This window comes from Phyllobates terribilis, unplaced genomic scaffold (genome assembly GCF_046119375.1).
Source record: "Phyllobates terribilis strain yellow unplaced genomic scaffold, ASM4611937v1 Scaffold_4__5_contigs__length_816908805, whole genome shotgun sequence".
NCBI classification, from domain to species: Eukaryota; Metazoa; Chordata; class Amphibia; order Anura; family Dendrobatidae; genus Phyllobates; species Phyllobates terribilis.
Genome location: NW_027362764.1, coordinates 763,874,229 through 763,890,901, shown reverse-complemented (window position 1 = coordinate 763,890,901; position 16,673 = coordinate 763,874,229). Strand labels below are relative to the sequence as shown.

Below are 16,673 nucleotides of genomic sequence, written 5' to 3'. Positions count from 1 at the left end.
AATATAACTACTATAATACTGCCCCCTATGTACAAGAATATAACTACTATAATACTGCCCCCTATATGCAAGAATATAACTACTATAATACTGCTCCTATGTTTAAGAATATAACTACTATAATACTGCTCCTATGTACAAGAAAATAACTACTATAAAACTACCCCTATGTACAAGAATATAACTACTAAATACTACCCCTGTGTACAATAATATAACTACTATAATACTGCCCCCTATGTACAAGAATATAACTACTATAATACTACCCCTATGTACAAGAATATAACTACTATAATACTGCCCCCTATGTACAAGAATATAACTGCTATAATACTGCCCCCTATGTACAAGAATATAACTACTATAATGCTGCTCCTATGTACAAGAATATAACTACTATAATACTGCTCCTGTGTACAAGAATATAACTACTATAATACTGCCTCCTATGTACAAGAATATAACTACTATAGTACTGCCCCTATGTACAAGAATATAACTACTATAATACTGCTCCTATGTACAAGAATATAACTACTATAATACTGCCTCTATGTACAAGAATATAACTACTATAATACTGATCCTATGTACAAGAATATAACTACTATAATACTGCTCCTATGTACAAGAATATAACTACTATAATACTGCCTCCTATGTACAAGAATATAACTACTATAATACTGCTCCTATGTACAAGAATATAACTACTATAATACTGCCTCCTATGTACAAGAATATAACTACTATAATACTGCTCCTATATACAAGAATATAACTACTATAATACTGCCCCTATGTACAAGAATATAACTACTATAATACTGCTTCTATGTATAAGAATATAACTGCTATAATACTGCTCCTATGTACAAGAATATAACTACTATAATACTGCTCCTATGTACAAGAATATAACTACTATAATACTGCTCCTGTGTACAAGAATATAACTACTATAATACTGCCTCCTATGTACAAGAATATAACTACTATAGTACTGCCCCTATGTACAAGAATATAACTACTATAATACTGCTCCTATGTACAAGAATATAACTACTATAATACTGCCTCTATGTACAAGAATATAACTACTATAATACTGATCCTATGTACAAGAATATAACTACTATAATACTGCTCCTATGTACAAGAATATAACTACTATAATACTGCCTCCTATGTACAAGAATATAACTACTATAATACTGCTCCTATGTACAAGAATATAACTACTATAATACTGCCTCCTATGTACAAGAATATAACTACTATAATACTGCTCCTATATACAAGAATATAACTACTATAATACTGCCCCTATGTACAAGAATATAACTACTATAATACTGCTTCTATGTATAAGAATATAACTGCTATAATACTGCTCCTATGTACAAGAATATAACTACTATAATACTGCTCCTATGTACAAGAATATAACTACTATAATACTGCCTCCTATGTACAAGAATATAACTACTATAATACTGCTCCTATATACAAGAATATAACTACTATAATACTGCCCCTAGGTACAAGAATATAACTACTATAATACTGCTTCTATGTACAAGAATATAACTGCTATAATACTGCTCCTATGTACAAGAATATAACTACTATAATACTGCTTCTATGTACAAGAATATAACTACTATAATACTGCCCCTATGTACAAGAATATAACTACTATAATACTGCTTCTATGTACAAGAATATAACTACTATAATACTGCCCCTATGTACAAGAATATAACTACTATAATACTGCTTCTATGTACAAGAATATAACTGCTATAATACTGCCCCTATGTACAAGAATATAACTCCTATAATACTGCTCCTATGTACAAGAATATAACTACTATAATACTGCTCCCTATGTACAAGTATATAACTACTATAATACTGCCCCCTATGTACAAGAATATAACTACTATAATACTGCTTCTATGTACATGAATATAACTACTATAATACTGCCCCTATGTACAAGAATATAACTCCTATAATACTGCTCCTATGTACAAGAATATAACTGCTATAATACTGCCCCCTATGTACAAGAATATAACTCCTATATTATTGCTCCTATGTACAAGAATATAACTCCTATAATACTGCCCCTTATGTACAAGAATATAACTACTATAATGCTGCCCTCTATGTACAAGAATATAACTCCTATAATACTGCCCCTATGTACAGGAATATAACTACTATAATACTGCTCCTATGAACAAGAATATAACTACTATAATACTGCTCTTATGTACAAGAATATAACTACTTTAATACTGCTCCTATGTACAGGAATATAACTACTATAATACTGCTCCTATGTACAAGAATATAACTACTATAATACAGCTCCTATGTACAAGAATATAACTACTATAATACTGCCTCCTATGTACAAGAATATAACTACTATAATACTACCCCTATGTACAAGAATATAACTACTATAATACTGCCCCCTATGTTCAAGAATATAACTACTATAATACTGCCCCCTATATGCAAGAATATAACTACTATAATACTGCTCCTATGTTTAAGAATATAACTACTATAATACTGCTCCTATGTACAAGAAAATAACTACTATAAAACTACCCCTATGTACAAGAATATAACTACTAAATACTACCCCTGTGTACAATAATATAACTACTATAATACTGCCCCCTATGTACAAGAATATAACTACTATAATACTACCCCTATGTACAAGAATATAACTACTATAATACTGCCCCCTATGTACAAGAATATAACTGCTATAATACTGCCCCCTATGTACAAGAATATAACTACTATAATGCTGCTCCTATGTACAAGAATATAACTACTATAATACTGCTCCTGTGTACAAGAATATAACTACTATAATACTGCCTCCTATGTACAAGAATATAACTACTATAGTACTGCCCCTATGTACAAGAATATAACTACTATAATACTGCTCCTATGTACAAGAATATAACTACTATAATACTGCCTCTATGTACAAGAATATAACTACTATAATACTGATCCTATGTACAAGAATATAACTACTATAATACTGCTCCTATGTACAAGAATATAACTACTATAATACTGCCTCCTATGTACAAGAATATAACTACTATAATACTGCTCCTATGTACAAGAATATAACTACTATAATACTGCCTCCTATGTACAAGAATATAACTACTATAATACTGCTCCTATATACAAGAATATAACTACTATAATACTGCCCCTATGTACAAGAATATAACTACTATAATACTGCTTCTATGTATAAGAATATAACTGCTATAATACTGCTCCTATGTACAAGAATATAACTACTATAATACTGCTCCTATGTACAAGAATATAACTACTATAATACTGCCTCCTATGTACAAGAATATAACTACTATAATACTGCTCCTATATACAAGAATATAACTACTATAATACTGCCCCTATGTACAAGAATATAACTACTATAATACTGCTTCTATGTACAAGAATATAACTGCTATAATACTGCTCCTATGTACAAGAATATAACTACTATAATACTGCTTCTATGTACAAGAATATAACTACTATAATACTGCCCCTATGTACAAGAATATAACTACTATAATACTGCTATGTACAAGAATATAACTACTATAATACTGCCCCTATGTACAAGAATATAACTACTATAATACTGCTTCTATGTACAAGAATATAACTGCTATAATACTGCCCCTATGTACAAGAATATAACTCCTATAATACTGCTCCTATGTACAAGAATATAACTACTATAATACTGCTCCCTATGTACAAGTATATAACTACTATAATACTGCCCCCTATGTACAAGAATATAACTACTATAATACTGCTTCTATGTACATGAATATAACTACTATAATACTGCCCCTATGTACAAGAATATAACTCCTATAATACTGCTCCTATGTACAAGAATATAACTGCTATAATACTGCCCCCTATGTACAAGAATATAACTCCTATATTATTGCTCCTATGTACAAGAATATAACTCCTATAATACTGCCCCTTATGTACAAGAATATAACTACTATAATGCTGCCCTCTATGTACAAGAATATAACTCCTATAATACTGCCCCTATGTACAGGAATATAACTACTATAATACTGCTCCTATGAACAAGAATATAACTACTATAATACTGCTCTTATGTACAAGAATATAACTACTATAATACTGCTCCTATGTACAGGAATATAACTACTATAATACTGCTCCTATGAACAAGAATATAACTACTATAATACTGCTCCTATGTACAAGAATATAACTACTATAATACTGCTCCTATGTACAAGAATATAACTCCTATAATACTGCTCCCTATGTACAAGTATATAACTACTATAATACTGCCCCCTATGTACAAGAATATAACTACTATAATACTGCTCCTATGTAGAAGAATATACTAATATAATACTGCCTCCTATGTACAAGAATATAACTACTATAATACTGCCCCCTATGTACAAGAATATAACTACTATAATACTGCCCCCTATGTACAAGAATATAACTACTATAATACTGCTCCTATGTACAAGAATATAACTACTATAATACTGCTCCTATGTACAAGAATATAACTACTATAATACTGCCCCTATGTACAAGAATATAACTACTATAATACTGCTTCTATGTACAAGAATATAACTACTATAATACTTCCCCTATGTACAAGAATATAACTACTATAATACTGCTTCTATGTACAAGAATATAACTGCTATAATACTGCCCCTATGTACAAGAATATAACTCCTATAATACTGCTCCTATATACAAGAATATAACTACTATACTACTGCTCCCTATGTACAAGTATATAACTACTATAATACTGCCCCCTATGTACAAGAATATAACTACTATAATACTGCTTCTATGTACATGAATATAACTACTATAATACTGCCCCTATGTACAAGAATATAACTCCTATAATACTGCTCCCATGTACAAGAATATAACTCCTATAATACTGCCCCCTATGTACAAGAATATAACTACTATAATACTGCCCTCTATGTACAAGAATATAACTCCTATAATACTGCCCCTATGTACAGGAATATAACTACTATAATACTGCTCCTATGAACAAGAATATAACTACTATAATACCGCCCACTATATACAAGAATATAACTACTATAATACTGCCCCTATGTACAAGAATATAACTACTATAATACTGCCCCTATGTACAAGAATATAACTACTATAATACTGCTCCTATGTACAAGAATATAACTACTATAATACTGCTCTCTATATACAAGAATATAACTACTATAATACTGCTCCTATGTACAAGAATATAACTACTATAATACTGCCCCTATGTACAAGAATATAACTACTATAATACTGCCCCTTATATACAAGAATATAACTACTATAATACTGCTCCTATGTACAAGAATATAACTACTATAATAATGCTCCTATGTACAAGAATATAACTACTATAATACTGCCCCCTATGTACAAGAATATAACTCCTATATTATTGCTCCTATGTACAAGAATATAACTCCTATAATACTGCCCCTTATGTACAAGAATATAACTACTATAATGCTGCCCTCTATGTACAAGAATATAACTCCTATAATACTGCCCCTATGTACAGGAATATAACTACTATAATACTGCTCCTATGAACAAGAATATAACTACTATAATACTGCTCTTATGTACAAGAATATAACTACTATAATACTGCTCCTATGTACAGGAATATAACTACTATAATACTGCTCCTATGAACAAGAATATAACTACTATAATACTGCTCCTATGTACAAGAATATAACTACTATAATACTGCTCCTATGTACAAGAATATAACTCCTATAATACTGCTCCCTATGTACAAGTATATAACTACTATAATACTGCCCCCTATGTACAAGAATATAACTACTATAATACTGCTCCTATGTAGAAGAATATACTACTATAATACTGCCTCCTATGTACAAGAATATAACTACTATAATACTGCCCCCTATGTACAAGAATATAACTACTATAATACTGCCCCCTATGTACAAGAATATAACTACTATAATACTGCTCCTATGTACAAGAATATAACTACTATAATACTGCTCCTATGTACAAGAATATAACTACTATAATACTGCCCCTATGTACAAGAATATAACTACTATAATACTGCTTCTATGTACAAGAATATAACTACTATAATACTTCCCCTATGTACAAGAATATAACTACTATAATACTGCTTCTATGTACAAGAATATAACTGCTATAATACTGCCCCTATGTACAGGAATATAACTACTATAATACTGCTCCTATGAACAAGAATATAACTACTATAATACTGCTCCTATGAACAAGAATATAACTACTATAATACTGCTCTTATGTACAAGAATATAACTACTATAATACTGCTCTTATGTACAAGAATATAACTACTATAATACTGCTCCTATGTACAAGAATATAACTACTATAATACTGCCCCTATGTACAAGAATATAACTACTATAATACTGCTCCTATATACAAGAATATAACTACTATAATACTGCTCCTATGTACAAGAATGTAACTCCTATAATACTGCTCCCTATGTACAAGTATATAACTACTATAATACTGCCCCCTATGTACAAGAATATAACTACTATAATACTGCTCCTGTGTAGAAGAATATAACTACTATAATACTGCTCCTGTGTAGAAGAATATAACTACTATAATACTGCCTCCTATGTACAAGAATATAACTACTATAATACTGCTCCTATATACAAGAATATAACTACTATAATACTGCCCCTATGTACAAGAATATAACTACTATAATACTGCTTCTATGTACAAGAATATAACTGCTATAATACTGCTCCTATGTACAAGAATATAACTACTATAATACTGCCCCTATGTACAAGAATATAACTACTATAATACTGCTTCTATGTACAAGAATATAACTACTATAATACTGCCCCTATGTACAAGAATATAACTACTATAATACTGCTTCTATGTACAAGAATATAACTGCTATAATACTGCCCCTATGTACAAGAATATAACTCCTATAATACTGCTCCTATGTACAAGAATATAACTACTATAATACTGCTCCCTATGTACAAGTATATAACTACTATAATACTGCCCCCTATGTACAAGAATATAACTACTATAATACTGCTTCTATGTACATGAATATAACTACTATAATACTGCCCCTATGTACAAAAATATAACTCCTATAATACTGCTCCTATGTACAAGAATATAACTCCTATAATACTGCTCCTATGTACAAGAATATAACTCCTATAATACTGCTCCTATGTACAAGAATATAACTGCTATAATACTGCCCCCTATGTACAAGAATATAACTCCTATAATATTGCTCCCATGTACAAGAATATAACTCCTATAATACTGCCCCTTATGTACAAGAATATAACTACTATAATGCTGCCCTCTATGTACAAGAATATAACTCCTATAATACTGCCCCTATGTACAGGAATATAACTACTATAATACTGCTCCTATGAACAAGAATATAACTACTATAATACTGCTCTTATGTACAAGAATATAACTACTATAATACTGCTCCTATGTACAAGAATATAACTACTATAATACTGCCCCTATGTACAAGAATATAACTACTATAATACTGCTCCTATATACAAGAATATAACTACTATAATACTGCTCCTATGTACAAGAATGTAACTCCTATAATACTGCTCCCTATGTACAAGTATATAACTACTATAATACTGCCCCCTATGTACAAGAATATAACTACTATAATACTGCTCCTGTGTAGAAGAATATAACTACTATAATACTGCCTCCTATGTACAAGAATATAACTACTATAATACTGCTCCTATATACAAGAATATAACTACTATAATACTGCCCCTATGTACAAGAATATAACTACTATAATACTGCTTCTATGTACAAGAATATAACTGCTATAATACTGCTCCTATGTACAAGAATATAACTACTATAATACTGCCCCTATGTACAAGAATATAACTACTATAATACTGCTTCTATGTACAAGAATATAACTACTATAATACTGCCCCTATGTACAAGAATATAACTACTATAATACTGCTTCTATGTACAAGAATATAACTGCTATAATACTGCCCCTATGTACAAGAATATAACTCCTATAATACTGCTCCTATGTACAAGAATATAACTACTATAATACTGCTCCCTATGTACAAGTATATAACTACTATAATACTGCCCCCTATGTACAAGAATATAACTACTATAATACTGCTTCTATGTACATGAATATAACTACTATAATACTGCCCCTATGTACAAGAATATAACTCCTATAATACTGCTCCTATGTACAAGAATATAACTCCTATAATACTGCCCCCTATGTACAAGAATATAACTACTATAATACTGCTCTTATGTACAAGAATATAACTACTATAATACTGCTCCTATGTACAAGAATATAACTACTATAATACTGCCCCTATGTACAAGAATATAACTACTATAATACTGCTCCTATATACAAGAATATAACTACTATAATACTGCTCCTATGTACAAGAATGTAACTCCTATAATACTGCTCCCTATGTACAAGTATATAACTACTATAATACTGCCCCCTATGTACAAGAATATAACTACTATAATACTGCTCCTGTGTAGAAGAATATAACTACTATAATACTGCCTCCTATGTACAAGAATATAACTACTATAATACTGCTCCTATATACAAGAATATAGCTACTATAATACTGCCCCTATGTACAAGAATATAACTACTATAATACTGCTTCTATGTACAAGAATATAACTGCTATAATACTGCTCCTATGTACAAGAATATAACTACTATAATACTGCCCCTATGTACAAGAATATAACTACTATAATACTGCTTCTATGTACAAGAATATAACTACTATAATACTGCCCCTATGTACAAGAATATAACTACTATAATACTGCTTCTATGTACAAGAATATAACTGCTATAATACTGCCCCTATGTACAAGAATATAACTCCTATAATACTGCTCCTATGTACAAGAATATAACTACTATAATACTGCTCCCTATGTACAAGTATATAACTACTATAATACTGCCCCCTATGTACAAGAATATAACTACTATAATACTGCTTCTATGTACATGAATATAACTACTATAATACTGCCCCTATGTACAAGAATATAACTCCTATAATACTGCTCCTATGTACAAGAATATAACTCCTATAATACTGCCCTCTATGTACAAGAATATAACTACTATAATACTGCTCCTATGTACAAGAATATAACTACTATAATACTGCCACATCTGAGTGTGTATAATATATACACTGTGATATTACTTGTATAGTATTTATAAATAGGAATTTTTCTATACACTATTTCTTCTGATTAGTGATTTTTTTTTGCTGATATTCTTATTTCTTTTCCTGGATAATCTCCAGAGGAATATCTTGGCCTTTAGGCAGATAGAGGGCACAGAACGATTTAACCTGACGGCTCTCTCATTGTATCACCCACATCACAAATATCACACACACTGCACACAGTGACAATGAGATGGCCCTGGGGTCGGCTCAGGATTATTCCTCTCCAGCGTCTCTTGTGATGAAGTCTTATTTATTCTAGTATTATGTATATAGACCTTGTGCGAGACGAGGAACAAGTCCTCAGACACGATCCAACCTTGAGTTTCGAGATCGTTTCCTTATTTTCTAATCTTCCATCCTTATTCTGACATGATCTTCCTGCCACTGGTTCGTTTTAAATGTAGCGTTATTTCTTCTTCATGTCCATCAATTCACTGAATTGATCCAAATGGTTAAAAAGCTTCCCTAACTATGATGGAATCCCTGTCATCCAAATGCTTACTAACATTTTATGAATCATTTTATTGCGTACAGAGTTACATTTCTCTTGATACAGAACTCAAAATCTTCTGCATAGCTAAAGAGTTACATGATAAAATTTTGGCTGCAGTCATTCACCACTAGAGGGAGCATAGGAGCACATTGAAGACATATGTATACATCCCCCATTCAAAACCGGAATGAAAATATTAAGCGCCACCTACTGGTTTTGATCAGTGATAGATACAAGAGAGAAGATCCTATTGGTATGATTTGGGACCACCACTGATCTCCAAAATGAAAGGGCTCTATAGAAAGGCCCAATTCCTTCAGGTACCTCTGATACTCAAAATTTTGAAATGTTTTGACCGAATATTCGCCAACCTCTGCCCAAAATACCATGTTATAACAGCCAGGGAGCCACAGCTTGAAGGATCCTTTATGTACACAATACCATGTTATAACAGCCAGGGAGCCACAGCTTGAAGGATCCTCTATGTACACAATACCATGTTATAACAGCCAGGGGGCCACAGCCTGAAGGATCCTTTATGTACACAATACCATGTTATAACAGCCAGGGAGCCACAGCCTGAAGGATCCTTTATGTACACAATACCATGTTATAACAGCCAGGGGGCCACAGCTTGAAGGATCCTTTATGTACACAATACCATGTTATAACAGCCAGGGAGCCACAGCTTGAAGGATCCTCTATGTACACAATACCATGTTATAACAGCCAGGGGGCCACAGCCTGAAGGATCCTTTATGTACACAATACCATGTTATAACAGCCAGGGAGCCACAGCTTGAAGGATCCTCTATGTTCACAATACCATGTTATAACAGCCAGGGGGCCACAGCTTGAAGGATCCTCTATGTTCACAATACCATGTTATAACAGCCAGGGGGCCACAGCTTGAAGGATCCTTTATGTTCACAATACCATGTTATAACAGCCAGGGGGCCACAGCTTGAAGGATCCTCTATGTTCACAATACCATGTTATAACAGCCAGGGGGCCACAGCTTGAAGGATCCTTTATGTTCACAATACCATGTTATAACAGCCAGGGGGCCACAGCTTGAAGGATCCTTTATGTTCACAATACCATGTTATAACAGCCAGGGAGCCACAGCTTGAAGGATCCTCTATGTTCACAATACCATGTTATAACAGCCAGAGGGCCACAGCTTGAAGGATCCTCTATGTTCACAATACCATGTTATAACAGCCAGGGGGCCACAGCTTGAAGGATCCTTTATGTACCCTCTTATTGATTTTAATGGACTTTTACTTAAATTTTCTCTGCAACTGGAATGAAAAGTTTTCACATTACTATTCGACATGTAAAAAGTTTTCAAAACAAGCAGTTACTCTTCACTTTTCTCGGTGTCCTGTCCACCGTGTCTTTAAGAAAGAAAAATAAGAAAATAGCATTTTAATTTAACAATTTTTTTTTTCACCTGATTTGTCACTTTAAAGAAGGAAAAACATGAAATAATTATTCCCAGTGGTCCCGTTTAACACGTCTCTATAGTATCGTCCGTAGGCAACAAGCTTTTGAATGGCTTCCCAGCAGCGTTTAGCGCGCACCTGCCAAATAAATACCTGTCAGCCGCACGCTTGAGAAGAAATGACAACTAATGGCGACACTTCACATAATCCGTAAATCGTAGCTGCCAGCCAGCCACAGAACGAGGTAGCTCTCGAGGGCCCCCCTGCAGTGCTACATTGCCTGCTCCACCGTGGAGGGGGCTGCTCTGGCCCCAAGGATGTCAGATGTTGCAGCTCTGCTGGATGTTATCACAGGTTCGCAGATTGTCGGGTCGCCATTGTTGCAAAAGAGGTCAATTTACAATCTCCGTCCATCACGACTGAATGGTTCCTTATTATATCCTTAGTAGTCAACTCGTTCATTTTTCATCAATTCTCTATTTTTTATGTTTTGGATTTAAAAAGATGTAGTTGTGTCATTTACACACTTTTTTTATTAAATTGTTGTACTTTTAAATGTTTTACTTTTAATTATTTTTATTGAATAGAGTGCTACTTGCCTGGTAAGAAGCTTTTCTTTTTTTTATTTAAGAAAAGAATCCCCCTTTCCCATGAAAAAGTAATATATACACTTAAAGGGTTATCCGGCATAATTGTATTATTATTTTTTTTTAACAATGTACTCAGCATCGCTCTTGCCGGCAATTCAGCAGCTTCTGTTAGCAGCGACTTCTCTTCTGCTGGGCTCTGTTGACGGGGCGTGATTGCTGACGTTATGTTGATTGACAACTGGCTCCCCGCTGCCTAACTGCGGGAAGCCAGCTGGCAATCAGTATGACCTGGTAGTCACATCCTGTCAACAGAGCAGCGTGGAAGAAGAAGAGTTGCTCTGTTGATGGGAAACAGCTTAATCGTCAATAGCAACAGTCGGTGACCACTCTGCTCCTGGTACAACAGACGGGAAGGCAGTTGCTATAGTAGCCAACTTCCTGTTAGTTTTTAGGCCCGTAGTAAAAAAAAAAGTCCTGGACGGCCTCTTTAAAGACATAAAAGAATAAAGCAACTTTAGAACAGGTTCTAATTTAAAGTATCCTATTGTTTTGTCTGTTTCTAGGCAGACAACGTGTTTCTATGGTAACAGACTACAAATTCTGTGCAGTGTAGTCCTTGCCATCCTGAAGTCTCAGACTTTCTTCCATTAGTCCTCGGCTTTTTGCTTGCGGACAATCAGAAGACTAGTTTGAAGAAGAGAAAACCTAGAAGGAAGTATGACTGTCAAATCAGACTACACAGCGTTTGTTTGTTGTCTGTTGCCATGGAGATGAAAGTCTACATTAAAGCTGTAGAATAAAAAATTCTTAATGAAAGAAAACGGTTGGATATTTTTAATATTTGTCTATTGGAAAGTTGCTTATTTTGTCATGTTAGATGCTTTGGGAAAATAACATGAAGCTGGTTGTGTATGTGAATGAAATTTTTTTTATGAAAATTTATATGTTCCATCCTATTTTTCAGTTTTGAACATTTTTGCTCGGTTTCATTCAATAAGAACTTTCATTGTTTAGTTCCGGTAAATAAAAATTGGCCCTGATCATATGATCGTATGTGATGGTAGTGCGAATGGCAACCAGTTCTCCATTCACTGCCAAGGGACTGACCGAGATCAGATCTTGGCTATCGCTGCTGCCCATGAGCTTGTGCAGTGTCTGTGCAGATCGTAATGAATGGTAGGAGGGGATGGTAACGGGGTGTTCTGCTCATCAATCATCTATCGGATACATTGTAAAAGTTTGAAAGGTGGGGGAACCAGCTGGCTTTGCTCTTTCCATAATTCTTCTCAAGAAGAAAAAATCCTGCATCATTGGCCTGCTGTAATAAAATTGTATTACGTTTCAGTCTGCAATCTTCAGACCCCAGGATATGCAGTTTGCAGCCACATCCAAGTTTCAGATTTTCTATTATTGGGAGTGTCTCTCCTGGTAAAATAGGCTGGTTGTATGACTCTTAAGTAACATAGGCTGGGTGTGACATATTTGTAACCTTTTCAGTAATGTAGGCTGGATGTGAGCTCTGTGTGTTTCTTCTCCCCATAATATAGGCTGGATGTGAGGTCTTTGTGTTTCTTCTCCCCGTAATATAGGCTGGATGTGAGGACTGTGTGTCTCTCCCAGTTATAGGCTGGATGTGAGCTCTGTGTCTTTCTCAGTAACATAGGCACGATATGAGGTCTGTGTATATTTCCTAGTACTATAGGCTGGATGTGAGGTCTGTGTGTCTCTCCCAGTAATATAGGTTGGATGTGAGCTCTGTGTGTCTCTCCCAGTAATATAGGCTGGATGTGAGCTCTGTGTGTCTCTGAGCAATATAGCCTGGATGTCAGGTCTGTGTGTGTCTCTCGGCAATATAGGCTGGAAGTGAGCTCTGTGTGTCTCTCCCAATAATATAGGCTGGATGTGAATTCTGTGTCTCTCCCAGTAATATAGGCTGGATGTGAGGTCTGTGTGTCTCTCCCAGTAATATAGGCTGGATGTGAGGTCTGTGTGTCTCTCCCAGTAATATAGCCTGGATGTCAGGTCTGTGTGTGTCTCTCGGCAATATAGGCTGGAAGTGAGCTCTGTGTGTCTCTCCCAATAATATAGGCTGGATGTGAATTCTGTGTCTCTCCCAGTAATATAGGCTGGATGTGAGGTCTGTGTGTCTCTCCCAGTAATATAGGCTGGATGTGAGGTCTGTGTGTCTCTTCCAGTAATATAGGCTGGATGTGAGGTCTGTGTGTCTCTTCCAGTAATATAGGCTGGATGTGAGGTCTATGTGTCTCTCCCAGTAATATAGTCTGGATGTGAGGTCTGTGTGTCTCTCTCGGCAATATAGGCTGGATGTGAGGTCTGTGTGTCTCTCCCAGTAATATAGGCTGGATGTGAGGTCTTTGTGTCTCTCCCAGTAATACAGGCTGGATGTGAGGTCTGTGTGTTTCTCCCAGTAATATAGGCTGGATGTGAGGTCTATGTGTGTCTTTCCCAGTTATAGGCTGGATGTGAGCTCTATATCTCCCTCAGTAACATAGGCAGGATATGAGGTCTGTGTATATTTCCTAGTAATATAGGCCGGATGTGAGATCTGTGTGTCTCTCCCAGTAATACAGGCTGGATGTACTTTTGAAACTTTGAATAGAACATTTAAAAGGGGTTGTACATGAGAAGATAAATATACTTACTTCCAGAAACAGCGCCACACCTATCCTATTGTGTCTGATATTGCAGCTCAGCCAAATTCATGTCCATGGTTTGTTTCTGGATTGCAAAGCAGCTTGTTGGGTGTAGTTTCATGGAATAAGCAAAAGTAGCCTTGCGGGTTTTCTAACATTTTTTTTTTTATTTGTTTCTTGTTACACAGTAAATGATTATATTAAATTTATTATGTTGTACATTTCAATAATGCATAAAAATAGCAAAATAAAGCGTTTTATATACTGTACTATAATAATAGACCTATTTAAACATAAAAGAAGAATGTGAAAATGAATATAAAGAGTTAAGTGGGTGCCATAAATTTTGATTGCAGTGTAGTACAACTTCACATGAAGAATGTTTCGAACATTTCTGGTCTCTATCAAATTGTATGTGGTCTTTTCCCATAAATATCTTCTTTTTTTACCTTGTATAAATGCCGACGTCCTCCTGAATCCGATGTTGTTCTTCTTTTCTTCCTGCTCCTCTTTTCCTGAGATATGGCCTCCTCTTCCCTGTATATAAATCTAGGCTTTGCTTTTTAACAAGTGGGTGTGGTCCTCAACTCCTCTCTGGGCATCTCGTTGAGGACCGCACCCACTTGTCCAACAAAACTTGATTTTTATACATAGAAGAAGACAACGTATCTCGGGAACGGAGAGGCGCAAGCATAAAAGAAAAGTATCTCCAGAATCAGGAGAACAGCGGCATCTACAAAGAATTTTACATGTTTATGGCAAATGACTGATCCTCTCCTTTAAATTCCTTTCTTATTTTGTGCGTCTTCCTCTCCTTTCAGCCCTTCGGTTGTGCCTTATGCCATTATTCCTGTAATATTCCCGGCTCACTGAAAAGACATTACAACAAAAAGCATCCTAACGAAGAATGTGTGAACTCCGGATCTGGAGAAGTCTCCTCCGAAGCCCTCGTCCTCCAAGGTAAGAGCCTCGAGTCTTATAGACGCAGCGCCGTCTGTTTAGGCGTAGTCGGCATGTAACTGCTGCAGCCAATCAGTGGTCCCAGGGATTGACTGCAGCTGTCAAACGCCAACCACGCCGAACAAAAAGAGGGAACCTGCTTGGATACAATTAGTGGGAGGGAGAAGCGATACGTTATTGCCCGTGCTACCGAGCAGTCAAGTAGACTGTGACCCAACAGCTTAACTACGACCTCCCGTAATGCAGCGCTTCCTGGTCTCTGGCTGAGACTGGAGTAGAAGTGAAGATCAAACACAGAGGAAGGAAAGTAAAGCGCGGACCCAGGAGCGGTAAATGTGTAGTGCGGACCCAGGAGCGGTAAATGTGTAATGCAGCGCAGCGTGCCCCCGCGTACGATGAAGGCCGGTGACGAGGGGGCTGATTACATCTCCGCTCGCTCTGGTCTACAGCTTGTGATAAGGGGCGATTAAAGATGAAAGCGCCTTCCTCCAGCAGATTAATAATGCACCAGCCCTGCACTGATTATACATTCACGGCATCGCTCCGCCGTCATTACTTTTTTAAGGCTCTCATACTAAATACACGGGTGAAGGTCCGCAGCGGACCTTCATTAAAGGGATCTTTTCTTTCCATATGTATGAGCCTTACATTTACAGGATGATATAGTCTATTCCTGATTCCATTTGATTCTTCCTTTTTAGATTTTGAATTTATAAATTAACCCCTTGCCAAACGTCCAGATACTTTTTTAGCATATTGCGCACTCGTTGGTATAATGGACCTAAACTTATTCACTACTAAAATTATTCTGGCAGAATTATTTTGTGACGTCTAAGGCTGCAATACTTTTTTTTATTATTATTATTTTTTTAAGGTTTTTGTGCTTTATTTCTGCACTTTTTCAGGCTTTGGACAGATTAAAGTGTCATTTACATTCATTTATTTTGTGACGCGAATTGAAATAGAAAAAAAGGCGAATTGGGAGGAAATTTTTT

General features: G+C 35.1%; 1 protein-coding gene across 3 annotated transcripts in view; it reads left to right on the top strand.

The window, feature by feature from the left end:
• ZFAT (zinc finger and AT-hook domain containing) overlaps positions 1 to 16,673 on the top strand; it is a 346,703-nt gene that overhangs the window by 229,149 nt on the left and 100,881 nt on the right. For all 3 annotated transcript variants that reach the window (XM_073679918.1, XM_073679919.1, XM_073679920.1), the window contains exon 13: positions 15,540 to 15,678. In XM_073679918.1, coding sequence (XP_073536019.1) covers positions 15,540 to 15,678 — 139 coding nt within the window. The remainder of the gene's footprint in view (positions 1 to 15,539; positions 15,679 to 16,673) is intronic.